Source organism: Pseudorasbora parva, chromosome 25, assembly GCF_024679245.1.
Source record: "Pseudorasbora parva isolate DD20220531a chromosome 25, ASM2467924v1, whole genome shotgun sequence".
Lineage (NCBI taxonomy): Eukaryota > Metazoa > Chordata > Actinopteri > Cypriniformes > Gobionidae > Pseudorasbora > Pseudorasbora parva.
This window is the reverse complement of record NC_090196.1, coordinates 32,689,762-32,704,093: the sequence shown is the minus strand read 5'-3', so window position 1 is coordinate 32,704,093 and position 14,332 is coordinate 32,689,762. Positions and strand designations below refer to the sequence as shown.

Here is a 14,332-nt window from a genome sequence, read left to right as displayed (position 1 = left end):
ACGATTCGAAGATATTTAATTAAGCAAAGTGCAGTGTTGACGCGAGCAGCTCTTGACACAGAGCGTTTCTGTTTATAATGCTGCGCTCCATCACTGCTCCAGCTGGGAGTTTAACACGCATTTACACTAATCCTGACTTGTGCAACTTTGTAGCCTACACATTTGTTTCTTAGTTGTTGTATTAGTTCTTACTTTGCTAAATATACATATAATTTCTGATTATAGCATAGCTTTCTGCCCACCCAATTAGACTAGTAAAGTAGGCTAATGATTAAAAAAACAAACGCTTGATCACGGCCCGGCCCTACCCGACCCGAGGATAGTGCAGGGAAATCTCAGCCCGACCCGGCCCGCGGGTCGGTTCGGGTCAGGTTCGGGCTCGGGTAGAGAATCTAAACTCTAGCTCAGCACTATGGCTGATGATGGGGCTTTCTGTTCTGCCGCTGTGATTTGGAGTGCCCTACCCGACCATCTGAGGGCACCTCAAGCTCTTGAGTCTTTTAAAAAAGGACTTAAAGGGTTAATTCACCCAAAAATGAAAATGATTTCATTAATTACTCACCCTCATGGCGTTGGACACCCGTAAGACCTTCGTTCATCTTCAGAACACAAATGAAGATATTAGTGTTGAAAGCTGAGAAAGGCTTCAGAAAGGCCTCCATTGGCATTCAGTACATTCCCACTCACAAGACCCATAAAGGCAACTTTTTATAACTCATTCGTTTACGTTATATAAAGCCTTAAAGTTCTGCATAATTAAGGGCGTGGCCACTTTGAGTGACAGGTTGATCCGTTTATCCGCCGTCTATAGTCATTGCATCACCTAAGCTCCGCCCACATCCCGCCTCTTTGCCCATTTTCTGTTATCCGGGAGCAGTGGTGGAATGTAACGAAGTACAAATACTTTGTTACTTTACTTAAGTACATTTTTCACGCATCTGTACTTTATTTAAGTAGAATCAATAGTGCATACTTTTTACTTTTACTTTGTTACATTTTGCAGCAAATATTTTACTTTCTACTCCACTACATTTCTACAACGTTTCGTTACATTTTCTGATCAGTTTCAGGGCTCGAGATTAAGGTTTGTTCGGATAATTAATGGATAATACCGGTAATAGGCTAATGTATGAACTGACGGCTGCGCGGATGACAATCGCGCAGCCTCTCGAGGAGAAATGGAAACAAACCAACGCCGCTCGTACAGAGAAACTCAGTAAATATTCCAAATGTGAAGGTTTTTATATTTGATAACATATAATACAGTTAAAAAACGTCACATGACACGACCAAGAGTGTAGTTTTCCTGAATACCATCACCACTGAAAATGTGACACTGATTTCATGACAGTTCCTTAAACAATTAATTAAAATTAGTCACTTACATTTTAGATGCAATATAAACTGCTTTTGTTCTATTACAGCAGCGAAAATAATTCCAAGATCAGATCATATTTCCACATCAGAACCACACATCTCACAGCAATAGTGTGTTAATGAATGATTCAGCGTTTGAATGAATCGGTTGAATCAAAGGCCCCATTTACACTGCATGGTTCAAGTGACCCAATTCCGATTTTTCCCTCTCATGTGGCACAGATCGGATATGACATGTGAACGTGTAAGTAGAAAAAAAACGCATGAATTCCGATATCCTCAGATCGGATTCAGGCCTCACTCATATGTGGGAATAAACCCGATATGATTCGGATGCGTGCATTAGCGTCTGCCATGTAAGCGGTCAGATCGGATATTCCCCAGTAAATGCGAGTCGTATGAGGCGAATGAGGTCAACTCAGGTGGACACAAACTGCCAGTGTTGCCAAGTCTGTGGTTTTCATGCAGAATTGGGCTACTTTAACACAGTTTTGAGTTGCAATTGGGTGGGTTTTGTTGTGAAAACCTGGCAACCCCGTCAAGGGCTCTCCTCTTTTTCTCCGCCTTAAGAGAGAAATGTTTTGCCGACCTTTAAAGATGTGTGGAACAGTGCAGACAGCAAAACATTGTGCAATCATTTTGTCTGCGTCCATCGCATATCGCGCTGTTTTACTTCCTTTCACCGGTTAAGAACTGGGCTGTTTCCAGTGTACAGTGCAAATGCAAATATCGGATACATACTTTTGAAAAGTTGATGTAAGCGGGTCGTCAAACAAATCGGATATAGTCACCAAATCGGAATTGTGCATCAAGACCTGCAGTGTAAATGCAGCCAAAGATTCAATGACCTGTTCGTAAACGACTGCCTCATTCCTGAACGAATCAGCCGTTTGAACGAACCGACTCAATGACTCACTCATTAAGACCTGCCGCCACCTACTGATAGTTTAGTTTCATGTTTAAACATTCTTTCCAACGTTTCTTATTGTATTAAAAATATAGTTAAAACAATCTCATAACATTATTTAATGCAGTTGTAATTTGTCAGTGTAAAATATTTAATTCAACAACCATATGGGCTAGCGCTATTCTAATTTAATTTATTGATCAAATTTAAGAATATAAAAGGAAAGCTGAAGAATATCCTTTATTTAAGATTAATCCTCATAAATATGAATGTTCTGCTCCAAGTTTACTTGTCGCTTTTATTTTGTATAGTTGTTATAGTTTTGGCGCCACCTAGGGGCAATTCTCTAGAAAAATAAGTGACCACATTTCACCAGTCAGCATCTCCTCAATCTTTGGATGCCATCCTTTGTTTCGTGTTTGTAAAAGCATCATCTGTAAGTTAATTCTTCATTATATAATGCTTGATTATACATATTTGCGATACGTTTGTTTAAGGCTTTGAGTTAATGCATTTTTTGTGATAGCCTTTAGCTATTAGCTTAGCCTTTGTCTGATATAGCACTCAGTGTGTTGATTTCAGTCTACTTTGGTAAAATAACTACTTATACAGTCTTGTTCAAAATAATAGCAGTACAATGTGACTAACCAGAATAATCAAGGTTTTTAGTATATTTTTTATTGCTACGTGGCAAACAAGTTACCAGTAGGTTCAGTAGATTCTCAGAAAACAAATGAGACCCAGCATTCATGATATGCACGCTCTTAAGGCTGTGCAATTGGGCAATTAGTTGAAAGGGGTGTGTTCAAAAAAACAGCAGTGTGGCATTCAATCACTGAGGTCATCAATTTTATGAAGAAACAGGTGTGAATCAGGTGGCCCCTATTTAAGGATGAAGGACAACACTTGTTGAACATGCATTTGAAAGCTGAGGAAAATGGGTCGTTCAAGACATTGTTCAGAAGAACAGCGTACTTTGATTAAAAAGTTGATTAGAGAGGGGAAAACCTATAAAGAGGTGCAAAAAATTATAGGCTGTTCAGCTAAAATGATCTCCAATGCCTTAAAATGGAGAGCAAAACCAGAGAGACGTGGAAGAAAACGGAAGACAACCATCAAAATGGATAGAAGAATAACCAGAATGGCAAAGGCTCAGCCAATGATCACCTCCAGGATGATCAAAGACAGTCTGGAGTTACCTGTAAGTACTGTGACAGTTAGAAGACGTCTGTGTGAAGCTAATCTATTTTCAAGAATCCCCCGCAAAGTCCCTCTGTTAAAAAAAAGGCATGTGCAGAAGAGGTTACAATTTGCCAAAGAACACATCAACTGGCCTAAAGAGAAATGGAGGAACATTTTGTGGACTGATGAGAGTAAAATTGTTCTTTTTGGGTCCAAGGGCCACAGGCAGTTTGTGAGACGACCCCCAAACTCTGAATTCAAGCCACAGTACACAGTGAAGACAGTGAAGCATGGAGGTGCAAGCATCATGATATGGGCATGTTTCTCCTACTATGGTGTTGGGCCTATTTATCGCATACCAGGGATCATGGATCAGTTTGCATATGTTAAAATACTTGAAGAGGTCATGTTGCCCTATGCTGAAGAGGACATGCCCTTGAAATGGTTGTTTCAACAAGACAATGACCCAAAACACACTAGTAAACGGGCAAAGTCTTGGTTCCAAACCAACAAAATTAATGTTATGGAGTGGCCAGCCCAATCTCCAGACCTTAATCCAATTGAGAACTTGTGGGGTGATATCAAAAATGCTGTTTCTGAAGCCAAACCAAGAAATGTGAATGAATTGTGGAATGTTGTTAAAGAATCATGGAGTGGAATAACAGCTGAGAGGTGCCACAAGTTGGTTGACTCCATGCCACACAGATGTCAAGCAGTTTTAAAAAACTGTGGTCATACAACTAAATATTAGTTTAGTGATTCACAGGATTGCTAAATCCCAGAAGAAAAAAAAAATGTTTGTACAAAATAGTTTTGAGTTTGTACAGTCAAAGGTAGACACTGCTATTTTTTTGAACACACCCCTTTCAACTAATTGCCCAATTGCACAGCCTTAAGAGCGTGCATATCATGAATGCTGGGTCTTGTTTGTTTTCTGAGAATCTACTGAACCTACTGGTAACTTGTTTGCCACGTAGCAATAAAAAATATACTAAAAACCTTGATTATTCTGGTTAGTCACATTGTACTGCTATTATTTTGAACAAGACTGTATGCGTGAATATCTGTATTTGTTAGTGTTTTCTTGGTCATCTGATGATGCCATTTATGTAAATTGATTACATTGAATTTATTTGGGACATTTACAGATAAGAGTTTCAGAACTACATGAATCTTCTTTAGTCATTGGATAATTGTTCTAATATTGTTTATTTGCTGTTTATTTACAGTTTTACTCCTTATTCATAATGTACTTGGCATCTTATTATACGGCAAAGACTAAGATGAATCCTGACTCGTCTGTACTTTATGGATGGAGTTTGGCTGGCTGTTAAATTGCATCTGTACATGCAAGGAGAACAGTACAATGAAGATTTAAATACATCAAAGCTGATGAAAATGTTTCTTCTGAACATTGATATTTAACTCTGCAGATCATCCTGATATTGTGAGTCAGAATGTAAACTGGGCAGCAGATGATACGCACAATTAGCCGACATTAACCCAAAACTAACTTAATTAAAACGCCACAGCCCATACTGTTTTCTTCTTTTTAATTATTAGAATATAAACATTAAGAGAATAAACTGTTATACAAGTACATTTACTTTTAATACTAAAAGTAAATTTAAAATCAAGTACTTTTTTACTTATGTAAATATGGCTCTGGTTATTTGTACTTTTACTTAAGTACTGATATTCAGTACTTCCTCCACCACTGTCCGGGAGTGACTCGCAATGACTCGCTCGCAAGATGGCGACGCCCAGCTCGCCCCTACTTTACGCTTCAGAACGGCTTATCAGAAGTCACGGACACTACATCCATATTTTCTTACAGTATATGGTTCATTCACTGACCTGTCGTTTATCCTGCAGACCTCAACGAATGCGAGAGCAACCCCTGCAGTCAGGAGTGCGCCAATGTTTACGGATCCTATCAGTGTTACTGTCGCCGCGGTTACCAGCTGAGTGATGTGGACGGGATCACCTGTGAAGGTGAGTGGCTGAGACCAGGGCGAACGCCATCAAATATAGACCAGTGGTTTTTAACCCTGCACATTTTGTGTGTCTCCCTCATTTATCACACCTGATTCAACTCATCAGCTCATTAGGAGAGACTGAAATAACTAAATTGGTGTGTCTGATAAGGGAGACAAAATGTGCAGGGCTGGGGTGTCTCCAGGACAGATTTGGGAACCACTCATCTATAGGCTGGAGGAAATAATGGTCATGTGTCTCCATCTTTAGACATTGATGAGTGTGCTCTGCCCACCGGTGGACACATCTGCTCTTACCGATGCCACAACACCCCGGGCAGCTTCCACTGCACCTGTCCCGCCACCGGATACACACTCGCCACCAACGGACGCAGCTGCCAGGGTCAGAAACACATTAGGAAAATACAGAAATAACATGCAGTTGCCCTTCTTGGTCATGGCAACACTTTATAATAGAGTCTCTTTGTTAATATTAGTAAATTGATTAAAGGACAACTGCGGTGAGAAATGACCCTAGGGGTAACTAACAGATGGTTAGCGAGTAGATCGTTCTGTGCGATGCTTTTTCATGAAATCGAAGGTAAAGAGTTTTATCTCTAAAAACAGATTAGCTTATAACGCGAGTGTATGGGGCACAGAGTAAGCTAAATCAAATCGCTAGTTAATACCACTAACAGCTCAAAATATCCTCACACTAACACGGCAGCATTGAGAACTTTGTAAGAGTACAAACAGTTTAATAAGAAGATACTTTATAAAGACAGTACATTAGGCGTTTACAGACAGCGGCCATCTTGGAGAACAGTCACGACGAGTCGAGCCACGAACGCTGTGCTAAGTGATGAACTGTGACTGAATCTCATATGGTCCGCTGTTTGCGGAAGAAAGCACTGAACGCCGCAGAGAAAATAAATAAATACAAATAAAAATGTCCATGATATTACATTTCACAAACTTAATTCCTATCGATCAGCTCACTTAACACAGCGTTCGTGGCTCGACTCGTCGAGACTGTTTTCCAAGATGGCCGCTGTCTGTAAACGCGTAATGGACTGTCTTTATAAAGTATCTTCTTATTAAACTGTTTGTACTCTTACAAAGTTCTCAATGCTTCGGTCTGCATGTAGGGACCCTCATTATGCTGCCGTGTTAGTGTGAGGATATTTTGAGCTGTTAGTGGTATTAACTAGCGGTTTAATTTCACTTACTCTGTGCCCCATACACTCGCGTTATAAGCTAATCTGTTTTTAGAGATAAAACTCTTTACATTCGATTTTCATGAAAACGCATCCCAGAGAACGATCTACTCGGTAACATTTGTGAATTACTGCTAGGTTCATTTTTCAACGGAGTTGTCCTGTAACTCAGGGGTTTTCAAACTGTATGATGCCAAGGATCCCCAAATTAAATAATGAATAAAAATGTATTTGCAGTCAAATATGCAGATGAAGTGGTAAAAATATTAATGAATTAAAATATGCTTTTGCAGTAAAATATGCACTTAAAGTGGTATAAATTGCAATACATTAAAAAAAATACAATAATGATAATAATGAAACACTAATGCCGATGTTGTTCCCCCACGAGCAGACATCGATGAGTGTGTGACCGGGACTCACGCCTGCACAGTGTCTCAAAGCTGCTTCAACATCCAGGGCGGATATAAATGCCTGAACTTCGACTGTCCAGCAAACTACAGACGCTCAGGAGACACGTGAGTGACCAAACGATTCAAAAACTCAGTTTACAAACCAAATCTGATGCATTTCCATATATATGTGTGTGTATATATATATATATATTATTTAAATAATTAAATATAAATATTTCCACTGAATATAAACAACTAAAAATATAATACAAATTATATTAAATAGAAATAAACAAATAAATATAATTTACTTATTTAAAAAAAATTACAAAAAAATGACGCAAAGTTCACATGCAGCTCAAATGTTGAAGGAAGGTATTAATAAAAGAACTGGGGTTTCTAACACACTGTGCATGAACGTTGCATCAAAGAAGCAATGCATGAATATTGCACAAAGTTTCATTAATACTCATTGCCGTTAATATTATTAATATTCCCCCGTCGATGAGAGTGCAACAGTTTCCGGAAGGTATTTTTTCCCATTCATTTTCAGCAATTAAAACTGAACCACGCCAACTTGATCCAAGATACATTGCAATATTAGACTTTACTAAAAGGGTTAGTTCCCCCAAAAATGTAAATTGTGTGATTAATTCCTCCTGTGGTTGGACACCCGTCAGACCTCCGTTCATCTTCAGACACAGATGAAGATATTAGTGTTGAAATCCGATGGCTCAGAAAGGCCTTCATTGACACCAATGTCATTTCCTCTCTCAAGACCCATAAAGGCACTAAAGACGTCGTTACAAAGCCCATCTCACTACAGCGGCTCTACAATCATTTATGAAGACACCAGAAGAGTTTGTGTGTGCAAAAAAACACATAAATAATGACTTATATAGAGATAAGCCGATTTCAAAACAAAGCTTCAAACCGTTGTGAATCAGTGAATCGATTCATGATTCGGATCGCGTGTCAAACTGCTGAAATCACATGACTTTGGCGATCCGAATCATGAATCGATTCACTGATTCATAACGGTTTGAATCTTTATTTTGAAATCGGCCCATCACTATATAAGCTTCTGGTGTCTTCATAAATGATTGTAGAGCCGCTGTAGTGAGATGGGCTTTGTAACGACGTCTTTAGTGCCTTTATGGGTCTTGAGAGAGGAAATGACATTGGTGTCAATGAAGGCCTTTCTGAGCCATCGGATTTCAACACAAATATCTTCATCTGTGTCTGAAGATGAACGGAGGTCTGACGGGTGTCCAACCACAGGAGGAATTAATGACACAATTTACATTTTTGGGGCAACTAACCCTTTAAGAAAATAAATGGGATTTTTTTTTTAATTCCGGTTGTTGCGCTCTGTTAGGGTTGTGATGTCATTGTGAATGCTCCTCCCCCTTTAAACAAAACCCCACCCCCTAAAAATCACACACTCCTCTGCATGTCGTGCACTGCACCGTTCTAACCCCTCTCTCTTTCTTCTCTCTTTCTTTCCCCCGTGTCTCTCTCTCCATCTCCCCTTTGCAGCCGCTGTGAGCGCTTGCCTTGTAATCAGACTAGCGAGTGCCTGGCCTTGCCTGTGAGAATTACCTACTACCACCTGACATTCCCCACCAAAATCCCCATACCCACCAACATCTTCCGCATGGGTCCGTCCAACTCCGCGCTCGGGGACGACATCGAGGTGGCCATTGTGGATGGTAATCAGGGAGGCTACTTCGCTGCCAAACGCGTGGACCACGGCGGTATCCTGGTGGTCCAGAAACCCCTCACGCTTCCTCAGGACTTTGAGATCTCTCTGGAGATGAAACTGAGGCGATTCGGACACCTTAGCGTTTACCTCTTCAAGATACGCTTGTTTGTAACTCCGGACGAGCTGAGCAACGCCATCACTGAGTGAAAACACACGCTTTCTGTGTATCATCAGCGCTATGCTTGATTAGATTGTTTTAAAGGGTTAGTTCACCCAAAAATTACATTTTAATGACTCACCCTAATGTCGTTCCACACCCGTAAGACCTCCGTTCATCAAAGATTTAAACAGTTATGAATCAGCGAATTGATTCATGATTCGGATAATTGATTCAAGAGACTCTAATTAACCCACTGATGTCTCATATGGACTACTTTGATGATGTTTTTATTCCCTTTCTGGACATGGACAGTATAGTGTGCATACACTTGCATACGCTCTCAGACTAAATATAAAACATCTTAAACTGTGTGTGAAGATGAACGGAGGTCTTATGGCTGAGGAGTTAATTTCATTTTTGGGTGAACTAACCCTTTAAGGCTCCGATGTGCCTCTGGTGTCTTGACTAATGTTGCCTTCAAGTCCTTCTGAAAAGTTCCTATTTGCATTACGACTGATCAAGTGATTTTAATAAAAACTATTATAGTATATAAATAATAATAATATAACTCTGATACTGATTAAGACTGGGTAAACTCAGGCTGATCTGCCGGCGATTTGATTTTGCAGTCTGCACATTAATTTATACTGCTGCTGTTACACTTTAGCAGGAACCAATCACAGACTGGCTTAAGCCCCTGGCGTGCTATTGGCAGGTTTAACACAATAACGGATAAAGACGTGGTGGGTCATTTCCTGTTGATCACGCCTCTTGTGGTCTGATTGGTTGAAGGACTATCCAATTGCGTACAGAGTCATTTGAATTATGCTCGTTTATCATGCCTCTTGTGCAGTATATTGCACATAAAGTGGTAAAAAAATGCAAAACATTTTAAAAAAAGCTTTTTAGTCAAATATGCACAAAGGGGTAAAAATCACAATAAATAAATAAATATTTTTGCAGGAAAATATGCACGTAGTGGTAAAAATGCAATAAATTAAAAAAATAATTTGCAGGAAAATATGCAAATGCAATACATTTTAAAAAAGATTTTCAGTAAAATATACACATTAAGTGGTAAAAAAAAACCAATAAAGAAAAATATATATTTTCAGTAAAATGCACATAAAGGGGTAAAAATCACAATAAATTAAAAAACATCTTTTGCAGGAAAATATGCACATAAAGGGGTAAAAATCACAATAAATAAAATAAAAAATTATTTTTGTTGGAAAATATGCACATAAGTGGTAAAAATGCAATTCATTTAAACAAATTTATTTGCAGTAAAATGCACAAAGAGGTAAAAAAGAGATTTAAAAAAAATGATGGGAGAAACCAATACTGAAATGAAGTTTACAATTAAAAAATAATTGTTAAATTATCACAGTAAAAACATGTCTGATAACATGCCGCACAGTAACAGGTACTGTAGGTTCGTTCATTACGGTGATTGATTAAAAGGACACTTAAGGACATTGCGGTGGCGTTCACGAGCACTCAGAAATAAGATCAACCCATGAAGACTCGAAGGCAACATTATTCTGAAGATGCAGGACTTTAGTGTAACGATAGATACTGCTGAAAGTCCCTCAGGTGTCTAATAGGAATATATGACCTGAGGTGATGCTCTTCATGCATCAATACTGCTGTTCATTATATACTCTAGTCTATGACTGTAGCTGAAACTACTTCCACATACTCAAACTGTGATCAGATGTGAGACTTGAATCAGACGTCTGTATGTAGCCTACTGGGCCACAAGATGGCGCTGTTAGACAAAGCAAATCAACTGGTGTCAAAACCGTGGTTTTTTATATACATATATGATTATTCTATTATTTTAGTCTATTATTTTCTAATAAAAGTGTACTTACTTTAGCATTCGTGTATTTTTTGTATATATATTTTTTGGCTTCAATAGTTTTTTTTAAATGATACACTACAGAGATGAAATGGAAAGTGGGAACAGCGGTTGGAAAATTACCACACACGTCACGTGCACTAGCCTCCCTGACGCGATTTTTATTAACATTTAATTAGTCATGTAGGAAGCAACCATTAATCATTGAAGCGGTTAGCTGGATAATTAGCCACCATTTGAACCCTTTAGCCTACATTTAAAGAATACATTAGCCGCTAATCCACCAACATACACCCAGAAACAGACGGACCGATCTGATGACGCAGATCTGAAAGATTCTAGCTGCTAGCCAGCCAGGGTAAGTTAACTAAAACTAAAATAAAAACACAATTAGCATTACTTGAAATATCCGACTAGTTGACAACATTTCTCATTTTCCTTTGGTTAATAAATAAAACAAAATAAACGAAAACTTAAAAAACAATCTATTAAATAATCAACTAAACCATGAATCACATATGTTGTGTTCAAAATTATCCTAAAATGCTGAATAATAAGCGTGATTTGTGGATGAACAAAACATTTGGAAAGTAAACAAAACAGTAGTTATGAAAATGAAATAAATGTTATAGCAGGACCACTATCATCAAAGATAGCAACCATTTACAACACCATAGCAATCATCTAGCAATTTCATACCTAGGACATCCTAGGAACCCTCTAGCAACACCCTAGCAACCATCTACAACACCCTAGAGCAGAGTAGACCAATCACAACAGACTGGCCCATCTGACCAATCAGAGCAGGCTCTCAGAAAGCAGGAGTTTAGGCGAATCCTTTATCAAACCGTTTCAGACACAGTGAGAAGACGAGCAGATGATGTAATATATATTATGAGAAAATGAAAGTGTTTTTTGACCTGTAAATGTAAACCGGTTGTAGAAAATCCAAAAACAAAATAAGTAGCAGCACTTTAAAGGTTCCTCACACCGCTAGCTGGTGTTTCAATGGGTTTTCTCTTCTCTCTTGTCACACACACACACACACACACACACACACACAGACACACACACATACACACACACACACACTTTCTGACAGTGAATTATGGGATTCTGGGCTTTGGACAGTGGTCTGAACAATTTGTGGCGAAGCTACATCGCCGCCGTGCACTGAGAAATGATGGGCCGCAGTGTTTGTGTTGGTGCGCTATCAAGACACTGACTATAAATAATAATTACCAGAGAGAAAAAGAGAACTTTTGCTTGACCAGAAACACGGCCCGTCCAAAAGCCATGTTTTTCCCCTCAAGTCACACATGAGGATTTGGCGTTTGTGCTCACGTGAGTGCAGCGTGATGGATTCCCCCCAGCGGCGTTCGCCACAATGTCAGCTTTGATGTTATTTGTGCCGTTTGTCCCTCTTTCTCCGTCTTTCTCGCTCTGCATGCCGTGCACAAGCTGGGTATTATAAGCAGGAGAACATTTTGTGGCTTTGGCTCAGGCCTAAGCAAAACGTGGACCCACCCGCTAATTGCTAATTACAGCTCCGTGCCCGGCGGTGGCTTGACTGCTCTGTAAGGGGCTTCTCCCCTCTCGGCATTAAAATGGCCGTAACCCGATCTGAGCTTTGGGGTTTCACTGCAGCTCCTGCATCCGATCAAAGCTCTCCGAGACGAAAGGGAGAACGGACCTCGGCACGTCTGCAGAAATGATGCACACTTCACTAGAGCTGTTCACTTTAAAGGGATAGTTCACCCAAAAATTAAAGAGTGATGTTTATCTGCTGACCCCCAGGACATCCAACATGTAGGTGTGTTTGTTTCCTCAGGAGAACACAAATGAAGATTTTTAACTCAGCCGTTGCAGTCTGCCAGTCATAATGCATGTGAATGGGTAACAACTCCATGAGAGTAAAAAAAAAAAAAAAAAAAAGCTTAGACAACATGCACAAAAACCCTGCTGCTCCTGACGACACATTGATGTCTTAAGACACAAACCGATCGGTTTCTACTAGAAACACTACAGTATTAATATTTCGTTTTTTTGCCTCATATCAGGCGAATCTCATCTAAGCCCCTTTCACACTGCACGTCGGACCCGCAATATTCCCGGAGCATTGCCGGGTCGCCTTCTGTGTGAAAGCAACCACGTCCCGGCATTGATTACCGAATTCGACCCGGGTCGGGGACCTAGTAATATTGCGGTATTCGACCCGGGACGAGCGCTGTGTGAACAAAAGCCGAAACTAATGCCGCAACGTGTACGTAGTTATCGTGCGACTCCTAGAGCTTGTTTCTTCAATAACACAACCCTGCAGTGCCAGAAGAGCTCGTCGGTGTTTTAAACGCAGAGAGTGTTCGTATACAAAAGAAACTAAAATTAAACACGCAGAAATGTGAGCAAACTGGACACAAGTCGAGACCACGGCGCTCCTTACTATCCGCGCTGAAGCTGAGATCGCTCGCCGTTATACATCACATCAGGATGTCACGTGTCAACTCGACCCGGGACCGTTACGGGTTGTGTGTGAAAGCGCACATATTGCGGTATTTCGCTGGCAGTGTGAATGGACCAAATCTAGCGACCCGGGAACAAATGCCGGGTCGCATTATCCGTGTATTTGCCGGAATTGCAGTGTAATAGGGGCTCTAGTGTTCCCATCCGTCATTACTTCCGTCTGATAAGGTCAAACTGATGCGTTCATAGATTAATATTATGTAGATGCCTCATTCAGCTGATCCGCACATGCACTAATGAGGCATCTATATATATATGACCACGCCAGTTTGACCTTACCAGATGGAAGTAACAATGGATAATAATAATAATAATACATTTTATTTGTAATGCGCCTTTCTCAACTCAAAGCGCTAAGCGGATGGGAACACTCGATGAGATTCGTCTGAGTAAAAAAAAAAAATCTATCTATCTATCTATCTATCTATCTATCTATCTATCTATCTATCTATCTATCTATCTATCTAGAAATATTATTTTATCGAAAAAATCAATTATATCCACATTTTTATTCATTTTGTAATATTTAAAAAAAAAACTATTTAATGTTATATGATATTCTTTCTAAGTAAAATAGTAATTTTAGTTTTTTATTTAGACAAAATTATAATTTGTGTATCTTTTACTTTGTATTAAAATGATTAATTATATAATAGTTTTTCTAAATTAAAATAGTTTCTCTATTATTTTAGACTAAATATTACAAAGTTTTAATTATTTTAAATGTTAAAAATGCATTGATACATCACAAAATTTGAATTTACAGTATGAAAAATGTTGAGATTTGCTTTAATAATGTTTAGATTCATATGTAGGCTACAGTAATCTAAACAGGTCGAAATGAACATGTACTATTAAATATATATTCAATGCTGACAGTACAGAATAAATACAAATAATGCAATGAAATTTAACCTCATTGCTGTCACAAATAAATTAACAATACAAACTTCCCAAACGCAGCTTCAAATAAAGTCGAAGTTGTCTTGTCAGAGCGTTCAGGATTAACTGCTCCCTCGTCCCTTAAAT

The 14,332-nt window shown here is 39.1% G+C and overlaps 1 protein-coding gene across 3 annotated transcripts in view; it reads left to right on the top strand.

Annotated features, from left to right (window-relative positions):
- fbln1 (fibulin 1) overlaps positions 1 to 14,332 on the top strand; it is an 85,405-nt gene that overhangs the window by 41,326 nt on the left and 29,747 nt on the right. For 2 of the 3 annotated variants that reach the window (XM_067436323.1, XM_067436322.1), the window contains exons 12-14: positions 5,342 to 5,461; positions 5,714 to 5,845; positions 7,054 to 7,177. In XM_067436323.1, coding sequence (XP_067292424.1) covers positions 5,342 to 5,461; positions 5,714 to 5,845; positions 7,054 to 7,177 — 376 coding nt within the window. Of the gene's footprint in view, positions 1 to 5,341; positions 5,462 to 5,713; positions 5,846 to 7,053; positions 7,178 to 8,593; positions 9,868 to 14,332 lie in introns of those variants that run through there. The other variant, XM_067436324.1, reaches the window with a different exon arrangement.